The sequence below is a fragment of the Manacus candei genome, unplaced genomic scaffold (genome assembly GCF_025592945.1).
Source record: "Manacus candei isolate 608988 ecotype Guabito, Panama unplaced genomic scaffold, ASM2559294v1 h1tg000013l, whole genome shotgun sequence".
Taxonomy (NCBI): Eukaryota; Metazoa; Chordata; class Aves; order Passeriformes; family Pipridae; genus Manacus; species Manacus candei.
Window position 1 is genome coordinate 10,176,045 of NW_026138061.1, and position 15,278 is coordinate 10,191,322.

Consider the following 15,278-nt stretch of genomic DNA (forward strand, 5'->3'; position numbering starts at 1 on the left):
CTGTGCTGCTCTGGTTGATTTTTGGGTGAAGCAGTGGTAGGGAGCTGTGCATGCACCAACAATACACATGGGATTTGACATCTCTGAGCTGACAAAGGACGGTGTCAAAGATTTTTGCAGAGGCATTTCCCTGACAGAGGAAAGTAAGCTCCATCTGTTAGAATCAAACTTTCTGAGTACAGAAGTTCTTGCACAGAGGGTAGCGAAGAGGTTGGGTCATCTCTGTGGTTTCTTCAGGCCTTTACTATGAGATCCCACATGATTCCATAAAAAGTAGCTCCTATAGGATATAGATTCACTTATCAGCAGAAGAATGTTAAATTTAACAGGGATCTTCTGGAAAACACACACTGGCTGTTCAAAACTGCCTTTCCATTGTGAGTTGCAGGTACTGGAGACCTGTTTTCCAGTTTTGGCATGGCTCTAGCTTCCTCCCCTCTGTGGGGATGGCAGATAGCACCAACAATCCTGTGATCAGCCTGCATCTCACAGTTAATGCCCCAGGCTGTAGGATTTAATTTCAGTTTAAAGGGTGTGGGATAAAGCTTTGGAAAGAATTAACCATTAACAGACAAAAAATTTGGCATTGGAATGGTTTTGCATAAACAGCTACACAATGCATTGATATTATATGCTCTTGAAAAGAGGAAAAAAACCGCTTATTTGTAATGTTTTAATATGCCCTGATGTTGGAGAAAACAAAAATAAGTTCACATATCACATCAAAGATAATAATAATAATAATTATAATCCATAAAAATAATCTGACCGACCGGCAGCATTTGTTGGCTTTAGAAGGCCTCCCACAAAAGAAACACAGTTGAAGACATCTGAGAGCTCTTGGCAGGTGTGATGAATTCAAGTTTTAGAAACAAGTCTGCAGGTGCTCCCTGTGTGCTAGGGCCCTTTGACATTGCTGGGTCGGGCAGCCAGGCTTGCATAGTAAGCACACTGAGAGGGGTCACACTGTCCATTGGCTCCCGGAGGCCCCTGTGCTCCCGCGGGACCGGGTACACCAGCTTCCCCTTGAGGGCCAGGTGGTCCTGGCATCCCATCTTTGGCATAACCAGGCTCCCCTGGGAGGCCTAAAACAGAAACAAAATGCTCTTGGTGAGTGACACCCCCGGGATGCAGTACTCAGCAGTGCAATGTCACAGGGCATGGCTTTGCTGCCAAACTGGGATGCAGACATCAGCTCCCACAGATTTGGGTTTCACTAGGAGGTATCTCAAGGACGTGACCAGTGTGTCTCTGAAGGAAAGATTTCCACTCCCCATGGCATCCTTTGGGTGCAGAGCTCTGCTGTGGCTACTCTGCCTTTATCACCACACTGAAGATGTGAAGCTGCAGGAGACAACTAATGATGTATAATCCTCACAGAGAGGAGGTGAGGATGGGAAAGCTGGAGGCAAGAGGTGGCTTGGGGAGATAACTCATTTGAAGCACAGTGGATCTATTGTTATTTGAAGGAAATGCAGGGCCAGTATGCCAAATGCAAACCATGGGGTTACAAAGGCTTCCCATAATTTCTTCCTCAAGAAAGCGAGTGAAGGCAAAACTGATCAATGACTCCTAATTTCAGATTGCAAACAAACTATATTTGCTGATGCTTTGTCAGTAACAGAAAAGCAGAAGCTGTATGTCCAAGGCACAGGTGCTCAATATGACCTTTTGTAACATCTGAAGCTGCCTGAATCTCTGGATTCAGCTTGGTCACAACAACACTCTGCCAAGGACAGAGAAGGTGCTTCACAGGGTATCTAATAATTAAAGCTTTACTTTGGATTTGACCCAAAGGTCCGTTAACTTAGCTGTAACTGAGACGGATCATTATACCTGTCCATCAGTTTGAGTAAATAAAAGGTGGCCAGATATGATGCTAGTGATGTAGTTCTTCCCTTTGAGCCACTTTCTACAGAAACCACGTATGCTGTATTTGTGTTATCCTGATTGTCTATCTAATATGGCAGAGACCCACGTCCTTGAAATGGTTCTGAGTGATGTGTGTTGAGGGGTGCTCTGAATAACACACCTGGAATTCCTGGAGGACCTATTTCCCCTCGTTGGCCAATGCCAGTGTCTCCTTTATCCCCCTTTGCTCCTCTTTCTCCTGTAGAGAGGGAAAGAAAAATAATGAACTGATGAGAGTGGTCTACAGAACTATAGAATAGTACTATAGGTCTTTCATCCACAGTGAAGCCAGTACATTTGGCAAAAAAAGTTCCTAATTGTGGTCAATCCTCCAAGATTGGACATTAAGTGGGAATTAAGACTTGCCCCACTCCAGCTCTGGCCAGAGGTGGAGCATACCAGTGACTGCTGGTCATATTCAACACCTCTGGTTCAACAGACTGAGGTCACTTTAACACCTACATTTTGAGGGCTTACTTATATGTTACTAAAAGGAGAGTGAGATGACAAAGGGGAGTGGACACACTTTTATTGCACTGCCCCAACACACTAAGTTTCACTCACCTTTGGGACCAATTGGTCCAGGTGGCCCTTCAGACCCAGTCTGTCCAGGCCGGCCAGGCTCTCCGGGAGGGCCAGTTCTTCCTGGAAGTCCTTCCTTCCCAGGGGGACCAGGAGGTCCTGGTCTGCCATGGGATGCTTTTACCTGTGCAGGCTGTATCTGAGCCAGGAGATAGGTTAACTTTGCTGTAAAGAAAGGGAAATGGGTTTGTTAGACTAAAAGAACTATGCTCCAAGAGATGGAGAGCCAGAACCAGGGGCCCAGAAAAGTCCAAGTATTGCCACAATTTTCAAGGGCCACTTATTTGTTTTCCCCACACAGTCGTTTCCCATAATCCATGATTGTGCCCCCCGTGGTCCTCTCTAAGTTACTGAAATCTCATTTCTCAATAGCTTTAAATTTCTCCTAAATTTCATACTTTGTCCTAAATTTTTCTGTCATCCTCTACTTCTTGTCCTCCATCTTTCTTTATCTATGAAAATGTGATCATTGCAGCTTTAAAAATAAGAGCCTTTTTCCACTGCTTCTGTTACACGGAGTGAGATGCTACATAGCTGGTGTGTAGGGAGAAAGCTGACTTTTCTTGTTTTGGGCTGTTGCATATGTGGAGTTAAAGCTGATGTACCCATCTCTGGCTGTGAACTCAGAAGCTGTAACTAAGCTTCCTGTGACAGTGTATTCTGCAATTTCCAAGCAGGCACATTGCTTACCACTTCAGTGCTAAGACCCTGAATGACTGTGCTGGTTTTGGCTGGGGTAGAGTTAATTTTCTTTAGTTACTGGTATGGGAGTAGGTTTTGGATTTGTGCTGAACACAGGGTTGATAATATAGAGGGGTTTTTTGTTATAGCTGAGCAGTGCTTACACAAAGCCAAGGCCTTTCCTGCTTTCTTTACTGCCACACTGGCAAGGAAGTTGGGGGTGGGTGAGAGGCTGGGAGGAGACACAGCTGGGATAGGTGATCCAGACTAACTAAAGGGATATTCCAGACCATATGGCATCATGCTCAGTATATAAAACGGGAGGAGGAAAGAGGAAGACGGGAGACGTTTGGAGTGATGGCATTTGTTTTCCCAAGTCACCGTTACTCACAATGGGGCCCTGCTCTTCTGTAGATGGCTGAACACCTGCCTGCCCATGGAAAGTGGTGAATGAATTCCTTGTTTTGTTTTACCTGTGTGTGCAACTTTTGCTTTGCTTATTAAACTGTCTTTATCTTAACCCAGGTGTTTTCCAGCTTTTACCCTTCCAACTCTCTCCCTGATCCTGCTGGTGGGGGAGTGAGTGAGTAGCTGTGTGGGGCCTGGTTGCTGGCTGGGATTATAACATGAAAACAACCTAGAGAGCTCTTAAGATATATTCAGCATCACATAAACATCCAACAGAATGGAGTTTTCTATCTTCTCTTCATTGGTCCTAAATCTTACATGCTTTTAGATTGGCATGGATATTGAAGTCTGAGAGTGTGTAAATAAAATCCATGAAATAGATTACTACATTGAATCATGATCTTTAACATGGAGGAGAATGCCTGCAGCTGCGTGTCAGCTGCTTCAAGAGCTGTGTGAGAAGCACTACAGCTCTGCATCTCAGTGTTGATGGGGTCAGTAGCGGTTTGACACACTTTGAGAGAAACAGCAACCCACATCCACTCCAGCCTCTCATACCAATGAGTATCAAATGTCAGGCAGAAATCAGGAACATTTCTTCTCCAGCTGGGACCTCAAAAGCAGGTTTACATCCTACTTTAATTACTTTCTGTGCTATTGTGGGGAACATCAAAGCTTGGGGACCAGTAAAGCACATTTCATTTTACACACTTCTCCTTCCAGGCAAGCCTCTTACAATATTACCTTCCATAAGCAGGAGATATTCAGGTGCCAGTACAGGTATGGAAAGCATATTTTGTACTCTCAGATACACCTCCTGGCTTCTCAGAAGTGATTACTTACCATCTAGCTGCTTGGATAACTCCTCTTGAATGAGCCTTCTCAAAGTCTCTAGAGATGGGGGTTCCCCCTAAAGAGTCAGAATTGCAGCAATGGGACATGATAATCACACCAAGGGGATCAGATAGTGATAGGATAAGGGAGAATGGTTTAAAAGAGGAATGATTTAGATAAAAGATAGATAATAGTAAAAGAAGAATGATTTAGATATGATGTAGGAATAAAATAAAATAGTAAAAGAGGAATGATTTAGATATGATGTTAGGAATAAATTCTTTACTGTGAGGGTGGTGAGGCACTGGCACAGGTTGCCCAGAGAACCTGTGGATGCCTCATTCCTGGAGGTGTTCAAGGACAGGTTGGGTGGGGTTTGGAGCAACCTGATCTAGTGAGTGGCATCCCTGCCCATGTAGAGGCTGTTGGAACCAGATGATCTTTAAGGTCCCTTCCAACCCAAAACATTCTGTGGTTCTATGATGTGCAAACTAAACCCTCCACAGAGGGTTTAGCATGTGGCATTTCATCACCCACAGCATACATAGGGCTGCAGGGTCTGTCTGAATGAATATATATATATGAATATATATGAATATAAAGGGACTCAGAATGACAGAATCAAGTAGGCTGGAAAAGACCTCTGAGATCATTGAGTCCAACCTTTGACTGAATATCACCATGTCAACTAGACCATGGCACTAAGTGCCATGTCTAGCCTTTCCTTAAACACCATCGCTTCTCTGAGTAGCCCATTCCAATATCTAATCAACCCTCTCTGTGAAAAAAATTCTTCCTACTGTCCAACCTAAACCTTGCCTGGCACAGCTTAAAACTATGTCCTCTTGTCCTGTCACTGGTTTCCTAGGAGGAGAGGCTGAACCTCACCTCCCCACCTGGCTACAACCTGTTTTCAAGCAGTTGTAGAGAGTGATAAGGTCCCCCCTGAGCCTCCTCTTCTGCAGTCTAAACCCCAGCTCTCTCAGCCACTCCTCACAGGATATGTGCTCCAGACCCTTCACCAGCTTAACTGTCTTCCTCTGGACCAGCTCAAGCATCTCACTGTCCTTCCTGAATTGAGGGGTCCAGAACTGGACACTGTACTTGAGGTGTGGCCTCATCAGTGCCAAGTACAGGGGAAGAGTCACTTCCCTGGTCCTGCTGGACACACTATTCCTGATACAGCCCACCTGGGCACTTGCTGGTTCATGTTCAGCCACTGTCCACCAGCACCCTCAGGTCCTTTTCCACTGGATCACTTTCAGCCACTCTGCTCCCAGCCTGTAGCACTGCAGGGTGTTGTTGTGGTCAAAGTGTAGGACTCAGCACTTGGTCTTGTTGAAGCTCCTGCCACTGGTTATGGCCCAGCCATCCAGCCAGTTCTTAACCCAGCAGAGAGTGCCCCTGTCCAAGCCATGGGCTACCAGCTTTTCCAGGAGTATACCATGGGAGATGGTGTCAAAGGCACCCACAATTTCCAACCTGCTGGCAAACTATGGGATCAACAGTGTAAGCAGGGATCCTGGTCTGAGGGGATAGTTGGAACAGTTTTCCCATCTCCTTCCTAGAGAAAATCTCCTTCTTCCTTCCTATACACTCATAGGGCAAGTAGTAGAAATCAAATCAGGAGACATCCTCAGCCCTGCCAGATCACAGTGGAGATCCCACCCTCTTTTCCATCATGGCGTGTTTCCTTGCAGAGAGATGCACATGTGCCCTAAGGATAGTAACAGTGGGTATCTGGACTTGTTAAAAACACTCCTACTGGATACATCACCTGCCAACAGGCCTTATCTCAGGGAGCAGAAGCCAGTTTATGCATATGATACCTTTTCTTCCAAACCAGTACGAGGTTCTGCCTGATTCCAGCCTCTTAAAAAGAGAGAGGGAATGCGGCTTCCTGGCCTTGGCCCCCTACCCAGCCCCTAAGGCACAGCATCTTTCATCTCTTCTCTCAGCTTTTTTGTGTGACACTGCTGTTGTACAGCTGTAATAACTGTCAAAACTCAAAATGATATGAACAAAAGTCTGGATGATACAACTGAAAAAATGATGAAAGGATTTTTTGTAGGAGGAAGGAGAATTTTTTAGGTTGTGGCTTTCCAAGTAAATTAAAAAGAAAAAAAAGAAGAGAGGTTCTGGGGTAATCAGTCTCTTGTCCTTGCATAAACTCAAAAAAATATATAGCTATATTTAGAAATAAACCATTTTCAAGCCACAAGATCAAATGTTTCCTTTGTAAATCAGAAAGTGAGACGTTTCACTTGAAATACACTTTTAATTTTATTGGCTAAAATTATTCTTGGAATTTCTGTTAGTTTGGAAATACTTCTGGTCAACCTAGAGACAGCATTCTTTTGTCTATGAACTACTTGCGTTAAAGTGTTGCTTTTCCCACACACTTATCCTTTTAACATACAAGGATGCAGTTTGTGTCATTTATGCTTATGAAAACCTAGTGAGCTCTTCTGAACCAGAAGTTACTCTTCATTTAAAAAAAAATTGAGATTTTATTAAATAGCTAAGTAATATTTCAGTTTAATCAATAAAAAGTTACTGCTGATAAGCACAGAGTTGTCTATTTGCTGCCTCCTTCCCAAGATTTTTCATGAGAAAAAGAGGTGTTCTTTGATGACAAAAGAAACAATTTTTACATTAAGTACTAACCATTTGTGATGGCTCTTACTGAATACCCCAGTAAGTAAACACAATTGTGAAGCATACTTTGAAGGTTTACAAATTATATTTTCAAGTTGTAACCCTATTAGTTACATTGTCTCCATAATCATTACTTAATCTCATCAAATCTCTGAGATGTTGAGATACACAAAGAAATGCTTTGTCTAAAATTTACTCAGCTTTTACATCAGAGATTACTTCTCTGTTTATTCTATTCTGATGTGACCTCAAATTCATCCTGAGGATGGGCATAGCGGTTTCATTGATATTGGTAGTTTTTCTCATATATGTTACATGCAGCACCCTCAGCATTCTCAGCAGTGAGATTGTTTCCCGTTAGGGGAAAAAAAAAAAAGAAAAAAAAAAAGAGACAGAATATTAAACAAAAATAGTATTTCATGAATTCTGATGAGCTGGCTCCAGGATTTCCAGGAATAGAGTAGTGACCTTTCCACGGCTCAGCATTTTGTCTCTCCTAACTACCAGCAGCAGAGGAAGGCATTAGTTCTCCATATGAAATGCTGCACATTATTGCCCTTATAGAAAGAATTTTTTCAGACTCCAGTGCCATGACCACAGTCACAGATCTGATTTAGGCATTTAGGGGTAAGAGGCATCAGTGACTGGCTGCCCTGGTTGTGGTTCTGGACTGCTCAGCTCCCCTGAGCACAATTCAACACCCCCACAACACTTCCCCATGGGGTCCTGAGCAACCTGGGTTAGTGGAAGCTGTCCCTGCCCATGGTAGGGGATTGGAATGAGATGGTCTTTCAACCCAAACCATTCTGTGATTCCCTGAGATGTGCTATAGCTCTCCTTAATGTGCATCAAGAGATAAAAGCTCTGCCTCCCCACTGCAACACACTCTTGCTCTAGTTTCTGTCAGCGCCAGTGTAATCTGATCTGCATTTCTGATCACACACTGTGGCAGTGAAATTACTGTACAAAGCCGTTCTCTGGAAATCTTACCCTCGGTCCTGGAAATCCTGGCTGTCCTGGAGGACCGGGAGGTCCAACTTGCCCAGTGTCTCCTGGGGGTCCATGGGGACCCATCAGTCCTGGATGGCCCTTGTGACCAGGTATCCCAGGATCACCCGGAGGGCCCTTTTCTCCTTGAGGGCCTTTTTCACCTTTGATTCCAGGCTCACCCTAAGTGAAAAGAGAGGCATTACCACCACAAAATAAGAGGCAAAATTCTCATTTCCAAACACAGAGAAACACTAAGAGCTGAGCTGGCAAAGTTACTGAATACAACATCTGGTGCACTACAAATGATCCACAAATTATTAGTGATGGAAAATGATTAAAGAGAGAACTGGGAGAGCGGGAAGCATGGGCCATGTTTCACTCTTGAATGACCCCTCCCCCCCTCCCCCTAACTAAAAACAGCTCTTTTTATTTCAACATAATGAAATAACTAATAATATTCTCCAACCTACCCTCTGTCCTTTGGAGCCAATTTCACCATGTTTCCCTGGTGTACCCTGCAACAAAATAAAGGTAAACATAAAAGATCTCTCCATAATAACAGTAAATAATACAACACATACCTTTACAATGATTCTTGTGAGCTGATGAAAATTTATTTCCCTGATGGTCCCACAGTTTCCTGAGAGCTCCCCACTGGCTCTCCATTATCAACAATTCAAAAAAAAAAGCATGACAAGTAGGTCAAGGGAGGTGATTCTCCCCCTGTACTCCTCTCTGGTGAGACCCCACCTGGGGTAGTGTGTCCAGCTCTGGTGTCATCAACATGAGAATGACATGAACCTATTGGAGCAAGTCCAGAGGAGGCCACGAAGATGCCCAGAGGGCTGGTGCACCTCTGCCACGGAGACAGGCTGGGAGAGCTGGGATTTTTCATCCTGGAGAAGAGAAGGCTCCGGGAGGTTATAAGAAAGATGGGGACAAACCTTTTTCCAGGGACTGTAGTGACAGAATGACGAGTAATGGCTTCACAATGAAAGACTGTGGGATATTAGGAAGAAATTCTTCACTGTGAGGGTGGTGAGGCCCTGGCACGGGTTGTCCAGAGAAGCTGTGGATGCCTCATCCCTCGAAGTGTTCAAGGTCAGGTGGGACAGGGTTCTGAGCAACCTGGTCTAGTGGAAGGTGTCCCTGCCCATGGCAGGGGGTTGGTACTAGATGATCTTTAAGATCCCTTCCAACCCGAAGCATTGTATAACAAAAATCAGTTTATTGAGACCCAGGTGACATCCTTGATGTTTTTTCCCAGGACACCAATCTTATTTTGAAACAACTGGAAATTTAACTTACCTCTTTTCCAGGAGGACCTTTCTCTCCTGGTTCTCCCTAAGACACACAGAAAGTTCATTTAGCAGTGCACTGGAAGGAGTTGGAAGAAAGACTCTACCTAATAACCTTAAACCTTTTTTCTGTTAAAAACACAAGTATTCTGCACAGCAGCAGGTTTGGATTGATTTATCCTTAACATGCTGCTATTGGTCATGCCTGGGAAGACACATCCTATTTAGAAAGCATTTTTTAGTAATGTTGCATCCCATGTAAATGTGAATAACAGGAAATAATTTCTAACGAACCAGTTGAGAGCAGGACAGATGTTTCACCAAAAGTATGTTTCTGCTTTCAAAAAATTTTGTTCCTTTTTCTTACAAACACTTCACAAAACTTCATGTACTTCATAAGCTCTGGTTTAACCTAAATATCCAGTAACCAGTATCATACTCAGAACATTCTAAAGATGTAAGTCAAGTAAATTTTGTAGGTAGAATTACCATCTTGTACTCTACCAGCTGAAACAACACATATAGAGCCAGTGATAAAGGAAGTTCAAGTCTGATATCTTGCTTTTCTTTCAGAACTATATTAAATAATCTAAATTTGAATAAGCACCCTATTAGAATTTTTTCTCTATATTTCTCAAATTATTTTCCCTGTATTTATAGTGTGATAATTAGACAGTACATTTTGCACTTTACCATTTAAATGAAAAAATGTCACTGCAGTCCTAAAGTGCAGATAAACCAAAGCAAACTTTAATCTAGTTATTGCTGAAATTCTGCTCACTTTCTCATATCATGAATGGAAAGATTCATCTTTGAAGCCCATTTGCAACCAACAGACATAATCATATCTATAACATGTGTATGCAGGTGGCATTTTCCCCATAACCTGGAAACATAACATCTAGAGCTATACACATATCCATGAGTAATGGAACTAATCACAGATACCTGATCCCATCAGCTCCTAATCAGGCAGCATCACACACTCTCGGGCATTCCTTAGGGCCACCAGTTTTAAATTACCACCATGTTTGCTGCTTTAAATTAACTTTCCAGCAAAATATTTCTTTCTCCTCTTTTCATCACAAATTTCCCTTTCAAATTATAAAATAAAATAAAATATAAAAAAAAACCTACAGAAGGAAAAAGAATCATCCTCTGGAATATTCAGCTCTGCTAGAGTCACATCTTTTATATCCCATTTTTAACCCAACAAATAGAGAAACAGATATATTTGCCTAACATTCACCTTTTCCATCCTTCCAATGGAATTTAACATGTTTTACTTGTCTTGGGAGGGCTAAAGATAGTGGATTTTGAGGCTGTGATCTTTTCATGTGCATAGGTATTATTTTAGATCACTTTGGGAGATATATGAGTGCTTTAATTACAATATACCTCTGTTGCTGGCAACAAAGGAATTTTCCTTGGAACAGCAAATATCAGAAACACCTGTATTATTATCACTCACAATTTCCCTATTTAGTCCACGTGGGGTTCCTGCAGAGATATAGTCTGAGAATTTAAATACCTCATACCCATATTAGGAAGACTATTGAACCAGTTTGATTAATGCACACATTATCTGACTGAAAAGTACCAGCTCCATAAATGAGATTTTGGATATTCATCCATATGAAAAATGGTATTTTTACAGTCCAGTTTCCTTTGGAAGTGAAATTATATGGCTTCTGGATTTTTCATATCTCCTGCTTATGTTTTTTTACCTAATTGAAGGTGACTGTGTCCCATCTTTATCAGTCTAATCTTTAAAAGCAGGTAATAAGAGGGTCTAATCCATTCCTACACATACTTACAGGTGGTCCTCGGGGTCCTATGAAGCCAGGGAGTCCTGGGCTGCCTGTTTCTCCTTTATTTCCTTTGGGACCCTTAGGACACAAATGAGACAGACACTAGCAGCCCTTTCTGCAACATCTCTTTTCTAGAGCATGCATTTACAGATACACTGGAACTGGGAAATTTCACTGTAGCAGCAGGACTGCTAAAACTGACAAGGAAAGGAAGAACAAAGTAATTTAGAAAAGCAGGTTTCAAATACTGTGGTTGCATTATTAATAATCTATGCAGGGTCCCTGGGAGAAGATGAAAAGGAAGGGACAATTATGGCAGGGACAGGAGGTGTGTTCCGTGTTTGTTCTGATGTCGTATGGTTTATAAGGGGTGTTGAGACCCGAAATGCTGTGATGGGTGATGACAGGGAAACAGTGCAGGTGGTCATACTGCTCAAATCCGAGAATACAACAGATACAGAGCCGCTCTTTTGCCATTATTTCCAGGTTAAATTTATAAAATATTTGCCTTTCACTTATCTCTTGTGATATTCTGTCAAACTATCCTTTTTCCTTAATGATCAGGACAGTTTAAATGGCAGTTCATGATACAGAACCATTTCACGCAACCTTCTTATATGGTTTTAACTCTTATTTTAACCTTTTCTTTTACAACTTTGTCCTCCGTCTCCTAATTCAGAACATAGCCATTTTTCTTCTTATAGTAAAACTTGTGTAGAGTGAGTACCAACTAGCCTGGTAGGCACAAAGCACATGGATTTTGTGTATGCAACTAGCCCTGGAGACTTGAGGGGCTGGGCTGTGTTGCTGTGTGCAGGCTTAAGCACAAGCACTGTGAATTGGGATGGGCACTGTCAAATAGCAGCTGCAAAAGGAGAAGGCTCCTGGCAAGTTTTACCTTTTGATTACAAGTCAGCAGTGGTGAAGGTGGAAACCTCCCCCCACCTTATTGCCATAATAACCTTTCTCAATCTCCTTTTCCTCAAAATAGAAGTATAAAATATTGGCTTGTCACACCACATTGTGAAAGAAATTAGTGCTTTTCAAAATAAATGGATTCATGTACAGCACAAGGAAATACTTCCCATAATAACCTTTATGAAAGGGAGAGGATTCACTTTAATGACAGAGAAGGATACTGATGAGATGACTGTCTGTTCTGCTAACCAACACTGTCTCATTGTTTCCCCTTTCTCATCCATCTGACTTTATCCTTTTTCAATCTCCTATGTTATTTTTGGACTCTAAATCCTCTGGAGCAGAGGCTGCTGTGGTGCTGTATTTGTGCAGGAAGCTGCCTGGTGAGTCCCTGGGTCACTTGCTGATGGTCTAGGTAATGTGATAACACTATGATGATTAAAAAATAATCCCCATTTGGCATTCACAAGGCATCCCAAAGCCACAGTGATCTGGTGAAGACCCAGAAAGTAAAGACAGCAGTGACAGGAATTGGGAACAGGGCTGAGTGAAATGAAGAGAAGAAAAGAAGTTTGAAAAAGCAACAGTGAGGAACCATGGGGTAAGAAGCAAGGGCAGCAGTTCCAGGAAGGTAAGAAGAACTTATGTCAAGGAGGAAAAAGCTGCGGCACTTATTTTTTGATCCAGAAAGGCTGTGAGACTGCACCATACCTGTGCCACCTGTAACCTGGGAGTTACCCCCTCCCCACACAGGAAAGTGACATTTGCTTTTCTAAGACATCCCTGCAGCAAAGCAATGACTGATCAGGGCACAAGTCTGTGGAGAGGCTGAGGTGGCTTTATGACACTGCAAGGCCCACAGAGAGTGAAACCCTGCTGCAATTTTTCAGATTCCTCCTGCTCTGGCCTTTTTTTCCCTCTGAATCCAGCAGTCCACTGGATTCAAAGTACTGTCATGTACTTTGCTCATGTACTGTCTCCATGAGCAAAGAGAGGGAAGAGCCCTGCATTGCAATATATTCTACTGGGCACAAAGGTATATTTGCATGGATTTGATGAATTCTGGACAGTTTTCAGCAACAGAACAGAGTAAAAAAAAAAAAAGAAAACAAAACAAACAAAACAAACCACCAGCTCCTCACTGTCCTCCTTACAGCCCTTCATTACCAAGCTGTTCTTCCCCACAGGATGGCCTCAGGGGAGTTTCATTCTGCTTCATGATCTTGGTTTACTGCCCGCTGTCTGCTCGTTCCCCAAGTGCCTGGGGAGGATTTTTCTGCTGCTGCTGTTCCTCGATGGCAGCCTGCCAGCTCCCCGAGGCTCTTTCCTTCCTTTTGACAACTCTCTGCAGGCTGCACGCTCTCTGCTTGGCAAAATTAAATCTACTGGTGAAGATGGGGCATGCCAATCTCCTTTCCATACCAGGTAATCAATCATTTCCTTTTTGCTGTGAACACTTAACTTTCACTGGAAAAAATGATGACCCAGTTAGAATCTCAGTTTCAGGAACGTAGCCAAACTCTCTCCAAAGTCATGGCCAGCAAAGTGGTTTTTGGATCAGTGATCTTAAAACATGGAAACTTCAGGAATGATAACCAACTACACATAATCCACTCCACCTATGCTTCCTCAGTCACCTTTCCTTGCTGCATGAGCTTCCTTTTGTGGTACTTACTGGGATACCTGCCGGGCCAGGTTCTCCTGCAGATCCAGGCAATCCATTCTTGCCCTGTGCCAAAAGGAAAAAGGTTAGTGACATAATGTATTAAAAATATCCACCTAGACCAGCAGGGGTTTCTTTAGCACTGTTCAATCTCCTCTCCTGACAGACTGTGGAGTATCTTATTTGCAACTGACCCCACAACTTCTGCATCCTTGATTTCATATGTCTGATCCCATCTCAGGAAAAAAATTGAAACTTGGATCAAATTCTCTTGTCTGAGGAGGATTAAACCAGCACGTCTCCTCCTCTTTTCCTCCACCCTTGTCCCTATCATGTGTAAATAACATCCTCCAGGATGGATGAGGCCACCTACCATGGCTGCTCCAAATCACCAGTGTTCAGAAAAGGCTTTTTTATTGTCTCAGGCTTCCCCTTTTTTGGGAAATGAAGAGAAACATTTATTCTAAGGCCTTGAAGTGTTTGATACTTACCTGACACCAGACAATTCAGAATGAGCCTTTAAAAGGACCTGTTTCTCACTGTTCCTTAACAAAGGAGCTGAGCTGATCATCTACACAGACAAAAGTTTGATGAGATGTTCTACATTACTTATCGTGCAGAGGTGGTTTTCCCCTGTATTGGAGTTGACCATAAAGACCAGCCCTTGTACTGGTAATATTGAAAATCATGACTCACAGTCCTTGTTAGAGAAGAAACAAAGCAGAGGGAGAATAAGAGAAACTGATACTTTGCCTTCCAACATACATACCCTCAAGTATCTCTTCTCCAAAGAGTTATGATAAATTTTATCTCTTCAAATATTTTTACTCATGGCCAGTGTTGTGCAGGGTCATGACATGTTAGTGAATGATGCCAGCAGTACAGGAATAATGAGATGAATTACAAGGTAAACACAGGAGCCTTCCATATGTTCCTGTAGTCTAATCTAAGCCCCGACCCTCCCAGGTTGGAGGGACCTGCCACTTCAGCTCCTGGCATTGCTGGCTGAATCAGCATTTTGCCCTGATTATAGAACATGTTGCAGGATCTGTTTATCTATCAGGTCTCACAAAAAGGAAAAGAACTTATTGCATCACATTAAAGATGTGCCGAGGTTCAGCAACAGAGACCTCCATTCAAATTTGAGACGGGTTCATTTTAAAAAACAAATTTTAAACACCATTAAATTAATAAAAGAAATTTCTGAGCCATCCCAAATGGCACTTTTTGAAATGTCAACTGAACTGCCATTTCTCCGCTGAAGTCATAATAAAACTGTGCGGGTGAAAAGCATCACAGCTGGACCCCATATACGTCAACCTGGGCACCCACAGTTAGTGTCTGTCTTTGAAAACTGAGATCATGTGAGGAGTGAGTGAGATTCTAGAGGCAGGACTGGAAAATGAGCATTTCTGACACTGAAATCCTGACAGAATCCATTAAACTCTTCTTCCCACTGAGTCAGCAACCATCTGACATTGCAACATTCTGTCTTTATCAGTTTCTAGCAATATCATTCTTATT

The 15,278-nt window shown here is 42.7% G+C and overlaps 1 protein-coding gene across 1 annotated transcript in view; it reads right to left on the reverse strand.

The window, feature by feature from the left end:
* Positions 1 to 543: 543 nt before the first annotated feature.
* The window catches only part of COL22A1 (collagen type XXII alpha 1 chain), a 196,044-nt gene continuing 181,309 nt past the window's right edge, over positions 544 to 15,278 (reverse strand). The window contains exons 56-64 of the mRNA XM_051778556.1: positions 13,767 to 13,820; positions 11,180 to 11,251; positions 9,373 to 9,408; positions 8,535 to 8,579; positions 8,065 to 8,244; positions 4,426 to 4,492; positions 2,476 to 2,658; positions 2,033 to 2,110; positions 544 to 1,085 (exon numbers count right to left, since the gene is read on the reverse strand). Coding sequence (XP_051634516.1) covers positions 898 to 1,085; positions 2,033 to 2,110; positions 2,476 to 2,658; positions 4,426 to 4,492; positions 8,065 to 8,244; positions 8,535 to 8,579; positions 9,373 to 9,408; positions 11,180 to 11,251; positions 13,767 to 13,820 — 903 coding nt within the window. The 3' untranslated portion in view covers positions 544 to 897. The remainder of the gene's footprint in view (positions 1,086 to 2,032; positions 2,111 to 2,475; positions 2,659 to 4,425; positions 4,493 to 8,064; positions 8,245 to 8,534; positions 8,580 to 9,372; positions 9,409 to 11,179; positions 11,252 to 13,766; positions 13,821 to 15,278) is intronic.